General features: G+C 38.1%; 1 protein-coding gene across 7 annotated transcripts in view; it reads left to right on the forward strand.

The window, feature by feature from the left end:
• The window catches only part of COX16 (cytochrome c oxidase assembly factor COX16), a 44,464-nt gene that overhangs the window by 16,200 nt on the left and 5,627 nt on the right, over positions 1-22,637 (forward strand). For 2 of the 7 annotated variants that reach the window (XM_038179146.2, XM_021273792.4), the window contains exons 1-4: positions 1,385-1,468; positions 2,567-2,655; positions 6,203-6,253; positions 15,769-15,831. In XM_038179146.2, the coding sequence (XP_038035074.1) occupies positions 1,423-1,468; positions 2,567-2,655; positions 6,203-6,253; positions 15,769-15,831 (249 nt within the window). In that variant the 5' untranslated portion in view covers positions 1,385-1,422. Of the gene's footprint in view, positions 1-1,384; positions 1,469-2,566; positions 2,656-6,202; positions 6,254-15,768; positions 15,832-22,637 lie in introns of those variants that run through there. The other 5 variants (XM_021273795.4, XM_021273794.4, XM_072038832.1 and 2 more) reach the window with 3 other exon arrangements.

The raw sequence follows: 22,637 nt of genomic DNA on the forward strand, positions 1-22,637 counted from the left end.
GAATGGATGTTTTATCCAGTTAGAATAGCACCTCTGGATATCTGGGCATTGTTTGAGTGCATGTCTTTCAAAAGCCAAAAAAAAAAAAACCCTAACATTTTGGGTATACCTTAATTTACTTGGCATACCTAGATCAGCTGTATTCCCCCAGGACACTGGGTATTCTGCATTTAAAGCAAACTTGTGCTGAGGCACTTATTGATGTAAATGCCTGTTTATGCCAGTCAGAATTCTCCTGAAACTAATCAAGGACTTATGCATTATCTATTGTTGCCAAAATGTCCATTAATGGAGAAATCATTAGGTTGGGTAATTGTTTCTTTTCTGGGAAGAATTTATGCAAATTGAAATTGGGTATAGCAAACCAGGTATGCTTACGGGAAAATCACATTGGATTAATGGAGGAGAAAGGAGTAGTTTTGTATAGGCATCTTTCCAAACATCTTTATTCTCAATCGGAAAACCGGGCCCTTTCTTTGTCTTACTTTAATGTTGTGTATGTAATTGTCTAGTGATACTTTTTTAAGAAGTGTTTTAAAACTGAAAATGTCACTTCCATTTAACATACAGAAAATGTTCCCTTTCAAGTGTATAATAATTTCAAGTATATAATAATTGTTGGTTTGTTTACTGTGTGCCTACTGTTGTCATTCAAGGCATGGTAGAGACTTGCTGCTTCAGGTCTAATTCTGGATATAAGAATCTTGGACAAGAGTAATGACTTCATGGTTTGTACCATTAACAAATGGTTACTGTGAAGGGCTGAAGGGAAGCAAAGTTTTAACTCCCTGGGGAAATCTAGGCTTTTAGTCCCTCAGCAAACTGTTTTGACTAATAAAACAGAATTTTTATTTTTAAGTTGGTATGGCTTTATTGAAGTGGAGTTACTGTGAGTCAGGTTCTCAGAGTACAGGGAGGAGGTAGGAAGCAAGTTCCTTCAGGGCACATCCAGCAGGAGCGCTTCTAGGAAACGTAGAGTCTCTAGATCATTTTGTCAGGATGCAAAACATCAATGGGCCTTTGAAGTCTGCAAATAGTTCCTATTGTGGAATATATAAAAGCATTACAGTACTGACTGACCTCTTCAGTGATTATAAGCTATGTAGATTCTGATTCACTTTTATTTTGTCCTAAACAAAGCGAGTGCACCTCTAAAGTAGAATGCTAAGAAATCCAGGTAATGTTTTCTGTCTTACTGAGGTATTAAGTGACTGTAGAAAGCAGTCACTGAATTTTAGTGGGTCTCACTTTCTCTGTAAGAGGAAGATAATTAATGCTGCTCTAATTTACATAGAGAATAGGGTAGTTAATTAGTTCAAATAGAATTATTTAAATTCAAATGAGTATTTTTTTAAAAGTACTTCCTCAGGTGAGATCCATTAGTTCAAGTGCTTTGGTCAGGGTGAAATATTTCAGGTGGAAATGGGAGCAAAAGAAATGACCTGTTTCCATCAGACCTTTTTATCAGGTGAGATCATAACTGGCATTTGCCTCAGGAAGGTCTGGGAAATCAGTCCAGCATTTTCTTCTGAATAAGCAAGGGGGGGGGTCTGCTGATTTGAATGCATTTGTGTGTGTGTGTGTGTGTTTTTTTTTTTTTCCTTTTAAATAATATATTTTATGTGAGGTGAAGATTTAAAAACAAAAGTGCTTAAGACCCTGAATGGGTCTGTAGCATTTAAAATGCCCAAAGCAATGCCATTTTTTTTTTTCAAAAATATAGTTGTTGACTGTGAACAGATTGACCCCATCGTTAAACGTGTTGTTATATCTACCTGAGCTAGATAGAGCTGCTTTATCATAGCTGTCTTGTTCACCGTACTTGAGGACCTGCAGCTCTGTTAAAAAAAATACTATTTGCAAAGCTATCAAAGATAATAAGGATTTACTGGGACAGCAAACAGTATTGTAGCAGAATGTAAAGGTGTGATTTTCACATTTTTCCCCCAAATTAGTCAACTGACTGAAGATTGCAAGGTGTTTTTAATGAAGTTCTTAATGGATAAATATTTGTGCTCGAAATCATATTATACCTTGGTGTTCCCAAAGATCATAAGCTCTTGGCGAAACTTAAGTGTCATCACGATTTCAAGGAGTAATCTGGATAGGTGAAGTTCTTGTGATTGGCTGGACGGGAGAAATACATGGTGTTGTAGTTCTTATGGTAACTAATGGGTGTAACTATTGCTGCCTGCTCAGGTCATACTATTTGCTCAGTTGTCTTTGATTTTCTGAAGATTTCCTGCTTGATTTTGTTCCAAAATCATCCTCTAGAGTTCCAGGTGTGTCAACACCCCTTTCCGGTGTTAAGGTCACAATAAATGCTAACAGTGTTAATTTAAAATAGTCTAAATTGGATTATTTGTATTATTAGAGTTATGTAAGTGAAATTATAACTCTAAACGTATGTATGCAATGCAGTGCACTGTCTAGGACTCATCTTGATCGTGTTTCCATTGTCTTGAATGAAAAGCCTAGTTTGAAATAGCTATCCAGACAGCTATTTCAGATAGCTAGGTGGTTTGAGACAGAAATTCCTCTGCAATAAGCTTAATTCCATTTTCAGGGAGATGCTTGAGGAAGACGTTCTGTTTTGACTGCAGGAAAAGTAGAGGGATTGAGCTCAGCGCTTTATTGTTGCCACATTTCAGTGAGGTGAGTTGCCATCCTTTGCATGTGGGTATATTTAATTTGACCAGTGAATGGTAGGTGATACAAACCTTTGCACGACTTCAGATGCAGAAGAGTTAGTTCCATTTTTGGATGCATATCTTAAAAGTAGCATTTGTTGCCTCTAGAAATACCTATCTATCTCTACTCAGTTGATTGTAAGAGGAGTTTAAACAGAATTTTCATGCTTCAGATCAAAAGTTTAGATAGCTACAACTAGGTAAGATGAGGCTTGCCCTAAATGTTCTTTCCCTGGAGCTTCATTGGCAAACCAGTAGGAATGGGCTGAAGGTGAAGGAACTCATTTCATCTGCTGATCCTCTTTGAGATGTAATGTGATTCTAGAGAGTTTCTTTCTGTCTCTTCCGTAATGCTGTAGGAGGTAGTGTTAAAAAGGTCCTGTTTGATTTGAGTGTGAAAACAAAGAAGAACATAAAAATCTCTTTAATTGATGCTTGGTGGATTTTTTTGGATGGGGAAGGTATCTTTTCGAAGCTTGTCAGCAAGGAAATACGTAATCATTTTAGTGTCCGTGTCTGTCACTGAACTTGGAGGAATAATTAAGTCTTCTCAACTAGCATTTATCTAGCATTTATTTATTTATAATGCACTTTAATGCATTTAATTGGTTTCAGTAAGCTAATTACACAAGCACAGGGATTGATATTGGCTTTTTTTTTTTTAAACTTAAGCAGGTCAGGGTGGCCTGAGTCACAAGTTTAATGAAGACAAACTAATTTGGCTAATTTCCTTGTGTAAGTTGATTTAGGTGATTTTCAGAGACTAAATTAATTAAAGAGCTTGGCCCTAGGTCCTCTAAAAATTAAGAAAATAAAACACTGAAGTGTTGCTTGGTTCTTTAGAGAATGCAAAGAGGCATACATTTATGATTGCTTATAACAGAAAAAAAATCTTTGCCTGTCATTTGTCTTTATGTAATGAAGAACATTTTGCTAAATTAAAGCAGACCTTGCTTTCAAGCATGGCCTGCTTAGTGGAGGGTTTTAGAATTGGATGTTAAGTGAAGCAGCCTGGCCCCTGTTGGCAGGGAGAATTTGGAAATTGCTACATCTTTTGACCGTGGTTCAGAATTATCCAAGGTAGTAATTTCAGTCCTACAATATGGCACAGAAATGAAGGGGTAGCAGAGCTTTTCATGCTCTGTATTGTGGTGTTACCAGATGTTCAGACATCAGTTTTCTGCTGTTTCGGTTCAGTCCAGAGGGACTGTATGGAAATAAGCTCTCTATCCATGCTGTTCTTGAAGATTTTGAGGTTCAGCTGCTAATGTTGGGCTTCATGTATTTTTCATTGATTTCAGGAAAAACTAATCCATTTTGCTTGAGCTCAGATTACTTTCCCACTTCATGTATAAACAGGTGCTTGCTGAATTTGCTGTACCAGACAGGCCCGTATATTTCCATTTTTTCAGACATCCTTTTGGTTTAGCATATTAACAATCCAAAAGCCAACTATGTAGTCAGCCTGATGTTCAGTAACAGTTTTGTTGCTCCATTCTGAGGCTGATATTGTGTATATGCTTTAGAATGGCTTCCAGTGATTGGATCCACCTAGTCTCTCTGATTATTGTCACCACAAACAGCGTAAAGCACTGTAGGACAGCCTGGAGATAATGTATTGCCCGCAGCTGCCCTTTTCACATCATCATGTTTCAAGTTGAAGAAAAATGAGGCCCAGCCCATCTAGCCTGTTCTATTGAAACCAGGAGATCTGTCAATACCAGAAGACTTATACTAATTACCTGAAACAGCAATGGGTGCTCAGAACCTCACTAGGGTTGTTAAAAGTTGGGGAAATCTCATTAAATCAGGATGTGATGATGATGATAAAACAGTATTATTTGGTAATATGTGTTCACTGAGGAAGAATTAAAGTGGTACTAATTTTTAACTTTGAAATAACTTTTTTATTTTAATGAATATTTAGTTTCAGTCTGGTAATACTGTGCCAGAATATTTTTTGGCAACGAATGTGAAAATTTATTGTTAATGATGCTGAGTTTGGCCACAGACCCTAAATAATAATCTTTGGAGTTTCCATGATAAATTATTTCACCGAACCCTCGTCATGCTTTTTTCATAGGTTTCTTCAGTGAAGGAAAGCCGTTACCTATTAGTGCCTGAGTATGCAATGACTACTACTAGTGTAGAAATGACAGTTTTTTTCTACCTAGGATGCTAGGATGTCATGCTGTGTCTCGTTTGTAAGGATACATTAACAGACATTATTTGAATGATATAAAAATGTATTTGAGCGGCGGAGAGGTGTTGTGTCTTTAACTCAATTTTCCCACTATGCATAAAAGATTCAAGGGCTTAATATCTGTCTAGATCTAAAGGTTTTTTTTCCCTAAAATTTCCATTGCATAGCTGTCTGTGTATCACTGTTGGACTGAAAATCTGCTATATCCCTAGTACTCTGCTTTTGGCCAAGCTCTCTGGTACCAGAGCTTTCAGGGTGCTGCATGCTTGGCATCTATGAAATTTTTTAGGTTCCATTAAATAGATATTTCTCAATCTGCGTTAGTGAAATGCAATCTCAGCAAGGTGAGTTGATGATTACAACCTATGAGGCTTCATGCAATATGCCTGTAGAAGTATGGCTGCTTTCTGGTACCTTCTCATTCAGTCAAAGGCCCTTGCCCAGGATGTTTATGAGAGTTTAAAGGCACATTTAATTTCTCTGGGAAGCTCTTCAGCCTTTCCTGTTGTTTGTCTCTAGTTACTGCTGCTCCAGTTGCTGCCTAGCGTGTATCCCCCTTCTAGGCATCTCAATCTCACTGCTTTTTTTTTTTTTTTTTTTTAATTTCCAAGTTTAATTCATGCTGCGGATTTTGCTGTGCAACTGGGTGCTAGGTCCCTGTAAGTCTAGTTCTGAATCCTGAGATGTGTATAGCAGCAATGTGACCACTGCTATGTTACCTGTCCTGAACTAGTAAATACCCTGGTGGCCCCATGTGCTGTTCCAAATTTCTTGTGTATGTATGCACGTGGGTGCACTTAGAAGATTGCTGTAGGGTGAATGCTTCATGTGAGGGCTTGCTCATTTTTTTTTGTCCAGGAAACTGAGGACAGAACTTGGATCCTATCTGGCGTATCTTACTCAGGAGTACTCAGTAAATGCAGCATGCTAGGTATGTTCTGCACAGCTGCACACAAGGTAACTCTCTTTGGAAGTGTGACAGTCCCACCACACACACACATTCTGCAGGATTTCCAAGCATCTAGCAACCGCGTCAGAGCTACTGCATGACTATGCTGCCCAGCATCTGGAAATTCCAGGCAAATGGCCAAATTTCTCTTTTTTCTGTCTGGACAGAATTTCTGGGTGGAAAAAAAAGGCTGCGTCTGGAGAAAGCTGGACATCTGGCAGCTTTACCTCAGATTACTGAGCTTCTCTGTGACAAAATATGAAATAGAGTGCAAGTATTCTGAGTTCCTCATTTTTAAACAGAAGCCATTTTTCCATTTCATAATTCTTTATGGTGTTTCTTTTCTGTTGTCAAGATTAGATTCAGATGAAGAGGAGGCTATTAACTGGAGAAACTCATTCTGCTGCCATTGTAAGTGGAACTAATTTCAGTTTATAAAATGTTGATAGATTTCAGATTTTTACATTTTATACAGTACCAAGAATTCTGTTTGGTTGTTTTAAATCCTGTCACATTGACACAATTAATTACTAGTATTTCTGCCTTGCAATTGAAGTGATTACAAGTGTGTAATTTAGCTTCAGGCAGCTTTTAGCCAAAACATATTTAATATCCAGCTGTTTTTCCCCCTCACCTCCTTCGAGCACCAGAAGACAACTAGCTTTCCAGACTCCTGTTGTGAAGCTGATGGCACTGGTCTCAGCAGATTGGAGCTCAAGTACCGAGGTGCCAGTCCCTAGACCAGGATTTTCTGCTGCTTTTGACTTGAAGATCTCAACGTTTTTTACCAAGGGAGTGTTGAAAACACTTTGCCTGGGAACAAATCTTTCCATTTTAAGTGTGATCTCTGAGTGCACCTTTCCTTTCTTCCCCTTCGTGTTTTGAGGCTGGAAAGTCTCAAGTCAACTGGTTCTGTTCCAAGCTATGGGTTACGTGGCAGTCTGAAACAGCAGAACCCAAACTCTTGTCTGGAGTGCAATCACTAATGAGAAGGGAAAACACATAATCCGTCTCTCTTCAAAAATCTGCCACTGCACAAGGCATTTATAGTTGTGCTTGTGATTCAATAGGCGATATATTTTCCCTGGAGTCAGCACTGAGCCTCCTGTAAGTTGTGTCAGGCAGTTCTTAACTGCCTTCGTTTGATGGGGCATAAAAATGAGACTTTGCTTTTAGAACCTTTAATGAGTGCTGAAATTAACATTGTAGCTGGTGTAAGAGTGTGTCTTGCCTCCCTGGAGGGCAGCTTCAGGAGGGTAGAAGGCATTTGAGTTTGTTGTCCCTGTGCGGGTAGACTGACAGCTCTGGGGCCAACAAATTCATGGGCTCTCTTTAACAGTCTGTCCACTTTTAAACCCTCAAAGAATACTCATGCTTTTCATACAGCCTTCCATTCTCTGTGATGATTCAGAGCAGGAGGCTAATTTAGGTATTCCCAAAGGACTCTTTCTTTCTTCATTGATTATGGAGAGAATGTAGGAATGAATACAAGCTTTGCAGGTACTGCATAGAGAAGAGAGAGAACTTGCCTTATTAATATCTGAAGTGTATGAATTAAAGTGTTTTTCATTCATAATTCACATTGAACTTAGTAAAGTTGTGGATGGTTTCTTTTTTTGGTGTTGGATGTTTAGCCCTTAAAAGTACAATAATAGCCAGAGGGCTTGGGGATCTGCTTTCTGATAGCTGTTGTTGAGTCTTACAGTATTTTTTTTTTAATACTGGAAGTATGACATGTTTCTTTTATGGTGTTTTTGTTTGTTTTCTACAAATAGATATGTTACATTTGAAAAAATACCTTAAGCAACAAGATCCAACTGATCAGAACTTCCACTGGGAAATGGGAACTGCAGATTTTCACCTGGCATAATGGAAAAACAGTAACTTTGTTAGATATGTTTTAAGTTTAATTATCCCAGATCTTACCTTTAACTTCCTCTAATATGCCCCAGATCTTATAATGATAACTTCCTCTAATATACTCATCAGAATTTCTGGGACTCTGGCTGGTAAATGTGTTATCTAAAAATAGCGGCAAGATATCTTTTAAAATAAAAGAGTGCATAATGTACAAATGTGCTACAAATTCTAGTGATTTTTATACATAAGTTAGTAATTGAGATGTGGCTAATTTGGAAGATGAAAGGCTTTCTGTGGGTGCAAAATAGAACAGGATTTTTCTTTTTACTGTAAAACTTCACTAGATGTCAGTATGGAAAGTATTTTTACTTAAGTGCTATGTAAGCTGTAGAGTGAGAAGCTTTCTTAAAGGCAATAATTCCTTTAGAACATGGAGATTTAGGATGGCAGTTATTAAAACTCGGTAGTTTTTTTTCTTTTCAAGACATAGTTTATTTGCAGAGATGCAGTTTCAGGACAACCAAAGCAAATTTGCTATGTTCACAATGAATTCCCAAAACTGTTTCTGTTAAAATTGCCTTAAAAAAAAAAAAAAAGTCAACATTTTTTCAGTACTTACAGAGAGTTTTGAGACTTGTATTGTCTGTGAAAGTGGCTTCCTAAAACATAACAAAATACAATTTTTAGAATTAAAACCCTACACATACATAAATATTCCTTAATGTTTTGAGTCAGCAGAAGAAAATGTATATTGAAGTTGCTTGCTTTTAACAGAAACTTAAGGGATTTTCCTGTTTTTTAGAGTTACCACAAAGAGGCTGATTCTGTCCAAGGCTAGCATATGAGTAAGGGAGTGGGAAGGAAAATCTTAAACTGCGTGTGTGCTGTTTTCCCAGTTCCTTTCATATTTGTGCATTTTTTATTCAGTATGAAAGCTTTTGCTTCTGTCAGTAAAGATACGACTCTGAATGCAAGAGATCAATGTTTTCAGGTTAGAATGGGACGTGCCTTTTGCATATGCTAGTTAATTCAGTATTAATAATAACTAACATGGTGATGGACTAAACAAAATATGCAGAAAACACACTCTAAAAAGTAAATGACAAATATATATTAACAGCAGAAGCATTGTAAGGAATTCTGACAGGTTTGTTAGGACATTGCAAAGTGCCCACAGGTAAGTTAAGGTATGATGAAACCCATATTTAATGAGTTGAAATTTTTTAGTAGATTTTATGTATTTTTCATAAATTATACCCACTTTGAGGAAAATTGTTAAGTACTGCTTTTGTAGCATTTCCTTTTTTCTGGACTGATACCTTAAGGGCATTTAGTTTGTGTCTTGTATTTCACAGTGTTTAAGTGGCTGTAACAGGCCAGGTATAGCATACTAAAGAGGCTTCACAAAGGCACCTTGAGAAGTTATTTTAATATTTTTTGAAATAGATGACTTACTCCTCTTACTGTTTTTCCTGGCAGTGCTTTGTGATAGCCGATTCAACAAATTCTGCAATTCCGTTCTTCCAGGTTAAAAATCTCCTGTTAGCAACCACTGGTCTGCATTGTGGCCCAGAGGCAAGGCAATGCCATTGCCTTGCTTTTCACCTCTTTCTTTGCTAATAGATTAAAACATTAAATCCTTGGACTGTAAAAGCAGGGTGAGCCTTTTTTGTCTTCCTTGCACAGTGTAGTTTATGCTGGAGTTTTAAACATGGTTTTCCAATTCACCTGGAAGATCTTACACTTTTGTTTCTTGTTGTGAAGGAGCTAAAAATGAGATTTGGGAAAAACTGCACACAATACTCGGTGAGTTCCTCCCCTTGTGCTTGAGCTATAGGGGAACTAAGACACAGCAAAGCTCAGGAGTGCTGGCCCTGAGATCCTGTACCAGAGATATTTGTCATTCTGACCTCAAGGTGATAACAGAGGTGGTTGGGTCTATGCCTGGGACTGATTCATCTTCATGCACACAGCAAGATGCCTATTTTTTTGCAGGAACCTTTCACACACACAAAAAAGGTCTTGCTGTTACTTCTAGAGTTGTGGCCTTGTTTGTCTGTTTAATTTCCTGTATTGGAATACTTTGTTTTATACCAGAAAGAATGGGTTTTGCACTGAATTTTAGTGTGAAATGAAATTTATGGTAGCATATACAGAGCCAGGGTTTAAGGCACTAATTTACGTTTTATAAATCAAATAAGTAAATGTGCACCTGCAAAATCAAGCAGAATGCGAAAGCATACAAATCATTGATTAAGTGCTTGAGTACTTTTTTTCTCGGAAATGAGAGCTAGAGAACCCTTGTTAGATTTGATGATTTTACATGAAGAAATCTAGATATGCTTAAGTGCTTGCTGATGAAGGGGATGGTTTCATCTTTGTATTAGCCTTTAACATAATAGCTTGCATTTCCCTTGGCATTATTATGTGAAAATGTGTGGTCCAGAGTTTGGGATTGTAGGTTTTTTTTTAATCCGTCTGGAAGCAAGTAGAAGATTTGGATTTTGAGAGATCACTGGCACATCGTGTACCATAACTGTGGGAACTGCTGCTGTAATAAGATTTTTATATTGCTCCTTTGGAAATGTCTGCATTGATTCCTGTCAGAGGCTGGATGAAATATTTTTTTGTTTAACTGTCTGTGTTCTATGCAGATCTTAGGGAAGAGTCAAAGGACACAAACCTGAGTTGTAGATTTGATCTCAGATGTCTGCCCACTATTCAGAAGTATTCCTGTCTGAGCTTATGCAGTAGCCTTATGCAAGTGTTTTTCATATATTAAATATTAGGAATAATGTAGTTAAACAGTGCTGGGCATGAAGTTGCATGTAACAGTATGTTTTCTCTTGCACTTTCCTCTTACTTACGCTTTGACCTTTATTTTCTTAATTCATTCAGCAGAATGACACTTAGTTTAGCTTTTATGTGACACTGCCTGAGTTCTGGGATTTATGCCTTGTCTACAGCTTCTCAGTCTACTCATAAACCACAAGTTGCAATATTTATAACATAGACTTCTGTAACAACTTATGGGACTCTCTTCTCAAAAAGAAGATTTAAGTTGATCCACGCAAGATTGCTGATTTTCCATTTGGAGGAGCAGGCATGTGATGAGTGTATTCAAAGAGGATGTTTTATTGGGATGGCCCAAAGTGGTAGTGCTGGTTGATACTTGATTTGAAAAATGGGTAGGGAGAACAAACTGCAGAATTTCATGTAAGGAGTCATTCTGTGGACTGTCTGTGTTGTGGATACTGCAGGAGAATTGTGTCCTATCTGTTTGTGCTGGTGTGAGCAGATGGGGGGGGAGGAGGCATAATTCACGTTCATTAAAGCCAATCCATTGTCCTTCCTCATTTCCCAAGTAAAAGCTGAAATCTTTTAGTGGGATATTATTTTGTGGGGGTTAGGGTGTAAGAAAGAACACTCGCGTTTTTGTAAAAAATAACTGATTTGTTTTAGGGTATCAACACTAGTGTCTTCTGGAAATGTTTGTAAGAGGGAAAGTTTTGTAAGACGTTGGTGTACAAATATTTGGTCAGGACATGCCGGTCTCTGGACACGAGTATACAATGTACTGCACAGACTGATGTGAGAGGAGACTGCTAAAAGCAGTCCTCCCCTCATGACACGGTTGTCTCTTGACAGTTTCGTTGTGGATCATGAGGGAACCCGTAATTTTAGAGCATGTAATGTACTCAAAGCTTGGCTTGTACTAAAACCCATGGCTACAAATAGTAAGTACATACAGACAAATAAAGCATACTGTTTGTAACTGAAAGAGTGACTGCTTGCAAAGGTGGGCTGCTGAAGTTGCACACCCAGGTGTGATGGAGATGCTGCCCTGAAAATCAGAACATGAATCAACCCGTTCCTCCTTTCTGAGGGCTGAATGGGAGCAATGCTGCTAGTCTGCTTCGTATTCCCATGCTCAGCGTTGAAACGGGACAGTGGTGTTACTCTCCAGGCTTCTTTGTGGAAGAGTTATCCTTTACATATCCTTGAGGTAAAATTGGTGACATTCACAGATTTCAGTTGCTCTCTGTCTACGTTATTTACTTCTAAACCACAATGTACTGTGGTCACTGAAGACCAGCGCAAACTTGTTAGGCAGAGAATTTTTAGTAGCAGCACATTCAGGTCTGTAAATATACCAGAAATATTTGTGTCACAAATAAAAATTTCTCTTTACCCAAGAGAGGCTAACAGTTTTTCACAGCATGCTGCAGGAGACCCTGGTCTGGTGGGGGTTGCAAGCCCAAGGTATTGCTGCTTCGTTCTGCACTGATGCTCCTCGTCTGTACCCAGAGGTCTGGCTTAGAGGGAAATATGTCAGCTGGTTCTAATGGAAAACCCAAAATGTCAGCCTTAAAATGAGAAGTGATGGCCACGTTTTAAAAGGATTTAAGGTGCTTACAGCTTCAAATAGCTGCCTACTAAGATTTCTGAGAATATTTTTGGGCTTAACCCATATTACCTTTAGTCACCTAAGAGTATTTTTAAAGTCATTCTCTCTGAGAATTTTGAGAACCTTTTGAAGTTTAGTAGGGGTAAGGCTGAAAGAATGGGAGACAAAAGTGGGACAAAATTCTAATTCGATAACTCTTAAACTTTTTTTGAGGTTTGCCTGTGTACTTGCCCTTGCACTTCCGATTGACGTGATGTGAAGTAAGCTCTGAGAATGTTTCACTCACTTTTTCTACAAGTGCTACACAATTGAAGTAGGGAGGGGTCAGCCTGCCTTGGAAAATGGTATTTTCAGTATTGGTGTCCAGGCCTTGCTGATGGCTTTTCATGAAAGCTGTCCAAATACTTGTATCAAGTATTCCAATAGATTTTCAGTAAGAATTTAATTTAAAATCATGCACTAATTAAAAGAACAACATGGGTCTTTGAATTCTGTATTTAGTGACAGAGCTTGAATTTAAATGGATCTTAAAGGAGCATCTGAGATTTTGCCTGACAAGCAGTAGTCCCCCAGTGTAAAGGGATGTTGTCTTCTGCGCCTCCTGCCTCCTAAATTATGGTGCAGAGGACAGTGCTAGGCTGTGAGGGCATTTGGGCTTTGTGTGCTTCCCCATATCAGCTCTCGTAACGGGGATTTGTATTCATAACGTAGCTGATGATTCATTTGCCAGCACAGTTCATTCAGCAGCCTGTGTGTTGGCACAGCAGTCTTAGTGGAAGCAATCTGTATGTGCTTGGGTTGGGGTCTTGCGGCAGGGGTGTAATATAGAAAAGTTACCCCTTTGGGACAGGCACGTCCCTGGCTCAACCCACACCGTGTTCCCCGGTTATGATCTGGGATTGTGGTTCTTACTGATGTTTGTCTGCCTGGTCAGAATGAAAACAGGACTGTTCTGCTTTCCTCTTTTTGTTCTTGTAATGCCGCAAGGATAGTGCAGCATGGTGCAAACACTGCGAGAACAGAGCTTTATAACAGACTTTTCATCAACTGCCTTGCTGGTTCTAAAAATGATTTGTAACCTAGATTTGTCTAGATTTGGCAACCGAAAAGCGGGGGTTTGCAACCAAGGCTTTGGAACATGCACATGACTCAGTTTCTGTGCAGAGTCAAGGGTGTTCAAATTATTTTTCATGGTTAAGTATGTACAGAACAAAAATGGTAAAGACAAGAGGAAATACATATTTGCTCCCTGATATTTTTGTGCAACTTGAAGCAAAATAACATGTTCTGCAGATTGGACTTAAGTCTTTTGTGTGCTTGTATAGTAAATATTAAGAGCTTGCCAGCAAGTGTGCATAGTTTCCCCTCAAGATAGGGTTTAACTGCTATTTTTTCAGTAAGTTAATTTGCTAGATAAAATTTGTGCTTCTAAGAAAGTACTTTCTCTTCATTTCTCATTTATGAGATAACTTTTCTCTCTCTCAAAAAAAAAATAAATTTAAACTAACCTCCTTCATTTCTGCATTTTTGTCAATATTACAGCTATGAGCCCCAGGATGCTGGGTCTCAGTTTTAGCTAGTCTTCTCCCTGTGTGCAGGCAGAGGAGAACAAATACACAAGGAAGTATGAGGACAGAAGGACTTGGAGAAGTGGCAATAACTTCACTGCTTGTTTCCCTTTACCTTATACAAATGTGGCCGTGCAAACGCCACATGCTAAAAATTGCTAAAGTAAACCTTGATAATAGGAATATTGAGGTGCTTTTGTAAGCTAAATTATAGCCATGGTTAATTAAGTAAAAATGATGCTCCAACTGTGTTATCTTGGGTGCCTTCTTATTAAATGGAGAACGTAGGAGGAAATAAAACTCCCTTGCTTTTTTACCTGCTGGAGCATCATTTATTTCCCCTTCCCCATGTGTGTGTTGTGAGAACACTAAGCATAACAAATAGTGTTTGCATTTAGTTCTGAATACACTCAGGTCCATGATCACTCTTATCTTTGTGAAAGCAAGCTCCAAAGTGTGTCTGGCTGCCCGAAGAGGTCTCGTTTCTGCACGTGTGATGGATGGGTTCATTGATCTAATGAGGCATGGCTGTTGTTGGAGGTCGTGGTCACAGAAAGAGGCAGGCAATCTGTCTTTAATGAAGGGCAGTCCTATGGAGTCCTTGAATACCAAGGCAGAGATGTGGCATCTCATTTTTTATTTGAGGTAGGGGGCCAATATCCCGTTTTACAGAAGTTGTTATTACAGAGGATGTGAGAGCTGCGTCCTGTACAAACTATGAATGTTTTAGATGTTATGACTTAGTTCCCGACTATTATGGGTTTATAGGTTGCAAATGCATGCCCTGCTGAGGCCAGATCTCTGGGTGGATAGGGAAATGACCCTCTGGCCATGCATGGGTGGTGCGAGGCTGGGCTGTCTGAGCTGGCTTGGGAACAGAGGTCTCACATGCTGCATGCTGCCTAGCATCATCACGGGGGGCATTATGGCTCAGGGAAATTTCTCAGAGCAATACCCCTCGTTGTAGATGGTACGTATGTATTTTAAGTACCACTAAGGGTCATGAGCTAAGTGACTTTCACATGCTTTTCTTGGGGCAGGATCTGAAGGTAGCCCGGGAGAGCTCTATAACTTGTGTTCTCTCCTTTTTATTTTCTAGACTGCTTATAGACGTTTGAAGTTGACAGGGGCAGGGACAACTGAGTACTTTTCACTCAGATCAAGAAGCAGCAAATTACGAATAAGAACTTTTGTTCATTGAGCTGGTCATAGTTTGACTAGTGAACCATACATGTAGAACTAAATACATTACCAATCCCCTTACGCATCTGATTCATTTAGCACTGCTTGCATTTAAGGTCTAAAAATGAGAATGGTTTGTCATGGTAGATTTATTTGATATTTTAATTGATTAGCTTAAAGACTGTGTCTGAATACTGCATATTTGGCTGATTTCTCTTTGAGGAGAAGATGAAACACTTTCTCTGAGGATGGAGAATGCTAGTTTTTTCTCCTTTGCTTCTACTCTAAGGCCTGTGTGAGACAGAATTAGCAAGGGGAGGGATGACTACAGCTTCCTTCAGGCTTAATTATGTAAGATTCATCCTCTGTGGTTCACTCAAATTTCTGTTCTTAGGTTTGTTTTTTGACCACCTGAAAGGTGGCAGGAATCACAAGTGTTGGTACAGAATCAAAGCTAGGAAAGAGCAGTGCATTCACTGAAATTTGGAAGTGTGACTCACGTGTAGACTTTGTAAAGTAGAGTGTATTGTGTGCGTACTCACTGAACATAACTATTCAGGAGTAAAATATGTATGTGATGGCAATTTTCTCTTTACTGGTACTCTTTTGTTTGTTAAGGCTTTGACTGTTTTGAAATCGCCAAACCAAACACAGGTTTAAATGTTAAATGTAATGCAAGTACATGGCTAATTATAAATGTGTTTCCTTTTTGATTTGTTGACATGTCTCTTTTGAGCCCAATTCTTGCACTGTGTTCATCATACTGGTGTCTGAACAGACAGCACGTATACTTTTTTAGAGTAGAGGAGGATTTACATATACCAATACTTTGTTTATCTGAGGTTACGATTTCTTTTAGAAGCTCTTAAAAACAAATGTTTTTTGCTATATTTTTGTTTGTTTTACAGGTTGATCCTGCTTTGAAAGAAAAATTAAAACAGAACAATGTGACGCTGGAATCGGAATATGAGGTAAAATAAATCTATCGCTTGGGGCTCATAACCTTGGCTACCCTTGATTACTCTGGCCGCTGGTGGGGTGGATCTGTCCCTATCTAAAATTAGATTAACCATCTGCCTTTGACTCACTGATGTCTAATAAAAACAAGGTTTTATGTAAAGAAAGGTTTTTGAACATGCAGTGCTTCTTTCTGAACACAGCTTTGCTTCGATGTCCAGGTGTCAAGTACAGTGGTACAAATAAATTCCACTATGGCTGTGGTTTACCTAGTCTATAAAAGTAAAGCTGATGTTGGACTTAGATGGAATATGTATATATAAACACTTCTACCACATAGATTTTGATGATCTGTAGCTTGAAGTACAGAGCAACGTACTTGATGTGCTGCCTGCTACTATTTCTTGCTTCTTAAAACTTCTCTGTAGCTTTCAAACAATTGCCATTACTTTTTCGTAATTTCAGAAAACTTTATAGAGAAATATTTCCTTATTTTTTCAACAACTTTCTTCAAAGATTATTGAGCTCCAAAACAGCTATTTTGGCCAGTTTAATATCCTATCCGGAGTTTCAGAAAACTACAGGCCTACAAAAAACCTTGTTAGGAAAACTGGAAAAAAAAACCTCCCTGTATCCAGAAATAAAGGATTAGGGATAGTTCTGATGATTTTTAATGTTTTTAAATTACATGGATCAAATATGCAAGTAACATGTTATCTATCCCCATGGTCTTTATGTTGATCACAGATTTTTCTTTGTCTTCCCATACTACATTCCTGTCACAGGCCTTTCAAGATTTTGATTGTGATTGCATCCATAGCTCTCATACCCAAGTATTTAAATGGTAGTACATGGTCTTGCTAATAAAACTTTTCTATTACTTTACTCTTTTGTGATTTGTCTCTGAAATAAAAATAAATTTTATCTCTTGCACTTTTATGCATGTAATTTCGCAGAACATCTACCTACCTACCAGGTTTATGATAATGTTCTACCATTACTGCAAATAATTTTGGGCCATCTTCGCTCTACAAAGAGCTGTGTTGTATGGTGTTGGAAATACAAATATTTGATCTCTGAGTATATGTGGGAAGCTCAGTTGGAAACACGAAACATACACATCCATTAAGTTCTGATCGCCCATGCCATTACTCTGTATGTCACTTCCCATACAATGTACTATAAGGCTATTCTGATTTATTTATATGGAAGAACCACAAGCTGTAAAAAAAAAACCCACAGCCCTCTGTTTAACTCACTACCTAACCACAAAATCAACTGATCTGTATTCAGATATGGTTAGCTTTCTTTCCAGCAAGATAAGTAAATAGTTGAAGGATAATATTTAAATGACCATAAATGGATCCGCTTTATGGAGAAATCGATGGTAATAAAATACAAGTAGCATAACAACATATTACAACCCTACTTGGGTAATGAGGCTCCTTCCTGATGGACAGAAGTGACAGAAGCAATCTTACTTTTTCTTAATCTAAACCACAGAGAGTTGCCAGGCTGCAACTCTTCCAAAGTAGTGCTTGGGTGTTATAGAGGGCAGACCAGTTCAACAAAACAAATGGGCTTGAATTTCCACACAACTAGAAGAGATCAGTTTTCTGTGGACCTCATCTGTACCAGTATAGCAATTTTTTTCCCACCTCATCTTTATTTCTTTACTTGTCAAAAATGCAGCTCTTAAGAACATCTTACAGGTCTATATTTAGGTCACAGTGGAGGATTACACTAGTGGCTGTTACTAAATATAACATAGTAAGAGATCAAGGGCAGTTTAAAAAAAAGTTGCTGTTTTGATATGTGAAGCATTATTTACAATATTATTAGCATTATATCTGCAGCTGTTACTGAGGATACCATGCCAGCTGTTTGGAAGCACGATTGCGTGATGCATGCAGATGTCCATTGCCTGTGCCCCTCCAACTCAAGACTTTTAAAATTATCCTATTGTCCTTACAGAAATGCTCATGTTGAATAAATACCGGATTCTTTTGGAATGTCAGAATTTCTGCTAAAGCATACATCTTTATGGTTTATTACAAAAGCCAAAAACATTTCTTGTATTTCAAATGTTGAAGTCTGCACTTGGTCTTCATCATGATGGGGATGAGCAAAGATGTAAAGATGTAATAGTAGATAACAATTTGCTATGAGGAAATTAACGTTAAGACGTTTTTAATTTCTGATTTACTAAATACTATTCTCTCAAACTGTACAAAATTTACCTTTTTCATAGAGGACTGTTTCCGGAAAGTATGCTTGTTTTGAGCAAGAGTGAATTTGCATGTATAATACATACTGCTTTTCTCATATCTCAAATCTGTTAATAATGCTATTTATCTTGTGTCTTACGATGTGCCAAAGGAGCAAGCTGCCTTTGCGTGTGTTCTCTGTTGTTTATGTATTCCTCTCACACGCTTATGTGTCCTCATACGGCCAATTAGTCCTTGCTGCTCCCCTTTGCCTAATAAATCTTGGCTCTGTCCACTAGTGACACGGGTACTAATGGGAATGTAGTTCTGCTGCTGAGCTGTGCCTTGTAGAACACATGGTAAAAAATGTCAAGTGCTTGACCTGTGACCAAAGCCTAGAGTATTTCATCTGAAAGCACAAAAATATTGTTTGAAAGAGGGAGATAAAGGACTGATTCTTGTGGTGAGTAACAGACTTCCTCGTGGATGTCTAACAATCACAATACATTTGTTTGCATTGGTTTAAATGTGTTATCAAATGAACATTCCTTATTCTAGCACTCAATTTCTGTACTTCCGTGAAAATAATGGTCTAGTACACTAAAAAATGTGGCCTCAATCAGTTATAGCAGACCCTAAGACAAAAAATTGTTTAGGGTTTTTCAAGCAAATAAAAACAATTTCAAAAGGAATGTATTAGTAATCTACAGAATTAACATTTTACAATGGAAAAATCAGTTAGGTTTGAATCAGATATGTTTTTAACCAATGGGAATTGAAGGCAGAGGGGTAAAAAATTGTAAATTATAAATGTAAAATGATTTCTATGGAAATAGCAAATGAGAAGTTATAAAGTAGAGAAGATTGATAAAAGGACATCAGAGTGTTTTATTTTAAGTAAGCTGACAAGTTGATGTACCTAGGCAATATTGAGTACTTTTTTCAGTGATCTGGAAGAAACTGTGAAATCATTACGAATGTACAAGTGACACAGAAGTATTGAAGTAGTTAAAAGTGCAGCCAGGCAGGTGCAGAGACCTGTTAGTACTACTTGTTAAGCAGGGCACATTAGGTGAGCAAAGTACCTGTTAAAATAGCCAGTTATATTGTTAAAAAAATTGGAAATGTTAAAAAATAAAAAATGGAAAGATGCCAGAATGTTTAAAAAAAAATAAAAAATAAATGTATCTTTCAATTTTTTTTTTCAAGAAAGAATGTTGATTACATTGTTGATTACACCTTCATAAGAAAAAAAGTACTAGCTATTGATGAGTTCTTGAATGCAACAAAGATATTAAAAAAAAAAATAAAAAATAAAATAAGATATTAAAACTAGAAGTGAAATCCATTATTAACAGAGAGGAGCATCATTTGAACATAACAGCAAGAAAAAATGGGTTCTCTGTCTTACAGAATATCAAATCTACAAAACTTTAAAATGTTTTCTTCAGGTGGTTGTGAGCTGTTGGTCTTGGCATTGGAGAAGTGAATGAATCTGCTGCTCTGTGCATAGCCAGGCTAGAGAACCCTTCTCTTGACTTAAAGTGTATGAATATGTAGCAGGTTTTGTTCCTCATAATTTGATAGATCACAAAAGGTCAACATTAGCTCTGGACAAACATGTAAATGTTTGTCCTGAGAATTACAGCAGAATTTTTGTAATTTCAGTGTTAAAATGTTTATCTGGGACAGTTCAAAAAGTAAAAGCAGCTGCATGGAGAGGTGGTTTGGGGACATAACCTGTGTGTTTACTCTCTTAAGAGTAAAAAAAAATAGCATTTGAATAAGCTCTACTAAAAATGATTCAAAATGCTTAATGCTTATTTGACTTGACTTGGGGGATTGCAGTCACAGCAGAATAGATGAAACATTTTTTTTCATGAAGTGACAGTGTAGTGACATAGTAATTTATAGTAATCAGCAGATATAGTAAAGTGTATGGACACGAGGATGGTTCTGGTAGGTATTTCCTGAATACCAGTGGCTGATATCTGCAAGCACCTTGTTCCTGCTGTTATCAGCAGCGGAGGATTACTGATTTTGTTGTTTTGAAATTAACAGATCGGCCTGTAGGACTGATTCACTTCAGTGCCTATGAGCTAGATACTAGAGGCTAACTGCCTTGAGCTGTTTGAGAGGGGTCAGAGATGCTGGGGAAAAAAAATCTGCCCAGAGTTGTGACTGAATGAGGATGTGATACTGTTCTTTCTTCCTTTAATCGCTCCGACCCTTCCCATGCTCTCTTTTTTGTCTTTTATTTATTAAATTAATTTATTAAATTCTTTTATTTGCCTGTTGTTAAGAAAAGCTGGTTCCAGTCAGCCATGGGTTCTGCCTGTCCGGGTTGTGTCTGGGACAAGCCCAGGGTGAAGCTGCTTACACTTCACTTTACTCTTATGTAAAATGGTCTTGAGAGTTTTTATTTCACCATAAGTCTTCATCACTTCTGTTTCTATAGAGACGAACAAAATGGTGTTAGTTTGTCATCAGTGGGGACTGCCATGGGCGAGAGAGGGAAAGGATTTTAGTTAAAATAGTTTGCGCTACTTGTTTTATTCTGAGTGGGTATGCAATAGGATCTTGGGAAGAGTTGTTGTGGAAGTTTCCAGGAAGCAAGACGCACAGCCTCCTGAGGGAAGTGCACAGGATACCACTTTTTACCAGTCTTATTTCTGGAATTCATCTCTATTAAACAGACTTGTAAATTCTTTTCTAGTTGTGTTTCTAGCAGCTCTCTTTGCACAGGATATTCTGTAACCCTGAGCTATTTCTTTCATGTGTGTTGCATCTGCACTTCCCTTATCCCGATAAGAAGACACTGATTTCTCATAGTTGTAAATAGCAAAGTGAGGCAGCTAGGAGTGCAAGCAGGCAGCAAACACGACCGAGACATGCAAATGCCTGTAACAATCTCTGCTCCTCACCCTCTCTCCAAAATAGACATCTTTGCAGCTGTTGCACCCCTTGGATGGTTTTTTAATCTCAGAGGAACTGAGCAGAGCTCTTAGCTTGTTAGAGCCACTCTGTGCATCGTCTATCTCTCTCTTTCACACACACATACAAAGGGTTTGACTATGGAAAGTGTCATCCACACAGCACGACTGAATTCTTTCAGTTATTGTCCTAGGGGATGCTGCTAGCTCCTACCAGGCAGTATTGGGAGCGTTTCCCTGTGCAGCTGACTATGTAGATGTAGATGTTAAGCACATCTGTCATGTTAATGGGCCCCTAGCGGTGAATTGTTACATCCTTGGTATAAAATATCCGAAATAACTTTCAATATGTTGTATGGGAATTTAGCTGCACAGTTGAGGCTGTGTACATTCCTTGCACTGCCTGCCTCTGAAGACGAGGCAGCAAAGCAAATAGTTTCCAAGGAAGCTCTCGTCTCAGTGATGAGGGAAAGCAGCTTTTTATAAGCCACTTCACATTTGTTTTGCCTTAGCCCTTGTTTTTGTCCATTCTGTAAACACTAGGTGAAATATTCTGTGACTGCCAGCGTACTTTCTGTGATGCCCACGTAGGGACACAAGCTATATTTTGAAACACTTGAGAAGATTGTTATACAATTCTCACATGTTCTTTACTTGCTTTCAAGTTGTTATCCATCTTTATTTAATGCTCAAACTGTACTGTACAAATGTAGTCTGCAGTAGCAAGTTACTGTCAGAGAGTGGGATGCTGTCTTAAGTGACAGGTCTTCTCCAACCAAAGAAAGACCCCAGACTTTACCTTCTAAAATTTCCTCTTCGTTCTTGTAAAAATTTAGTTATGTGCCTTGATCCTTCTCAGTACAGCAGTCTTGGTGATTTAATTTTGAGGACCTGTTGGTTTAGATAGAATGAAGGTAGATTTATTTGCAAGTTACTTGTTTACTGTGCACTCAGCAGTATTGCTGAGAAGCAGCTTTACTGTCCTTGGCAATACGGTGGGGGACTAACACCTACCTATATTATTGTCCTCATCAAACAGACGGGGGATGTTAGTCACAGAGGGAACAAAAGGGAAGATTTTTTGTTTTCCAAAATAAATTTTCCCAATAACAAAAATCAAAAAGTCACCACTGATGTCACTGAAAAAACTTTTTATGGCTGAAAAGACTGAAGTTGCTCTGTTAACAGCCAGCCAAAACCACAGTTCCTGCAAAGAGAAAGACATTCTGCTTCAGCATATAAATTGACAAGCAAGTTTTGGAAGACAGATGAGTTGAAAATCAGCAGGAAAGTGTAGATGAGAAACAAAGTCCTAACCTACAATACCTCTGTGTGTTACCTGAGCTAACGGAGGCCAGGACAGAGGCGGTAGTGTGTGAGAGGCAGAATATTTAACTCAGCTTCTCGGAAAGATAGACTAGTTAATACGGTTTGCTGCTGATTTGAAGGAGTATGGTTACTTTGAAGTAGTCCTTGAGTGGCCTGGATTTAAGTTTAATTTGACTTTATTATTGTAAACCTGCTCTGGTTGTTTCTTTTCTTGTACCCACACACTTCTGTTAGGCGTTTCACAGTGGCAACTGATCATTTCTTGTTGTGGTAGTCTCTTAGCCCTTTCCTCTGATATTCATCACAGCTTTTTTTTTTCTCTCACATTAGAAACCTGTAAAAGCTTATTTT

Source organism: Anas platyrhynchos, chromosome 5, assembly GCF_047663525.1.
Source record: "Anas platyrhynchos isolate ZD024472 breed Pekin duck chromosome 5, IASCAAS_PekinDuck_T2T, whole genome shotgun sequence".
In the NCBI taxonomy this organism is placed as follows: domain Eukaryota; kingdom Metazoa; phylum Chordata; class Aves; order Anseriformes; family Anatidae; genus Anas; species Anas platyrhynchos.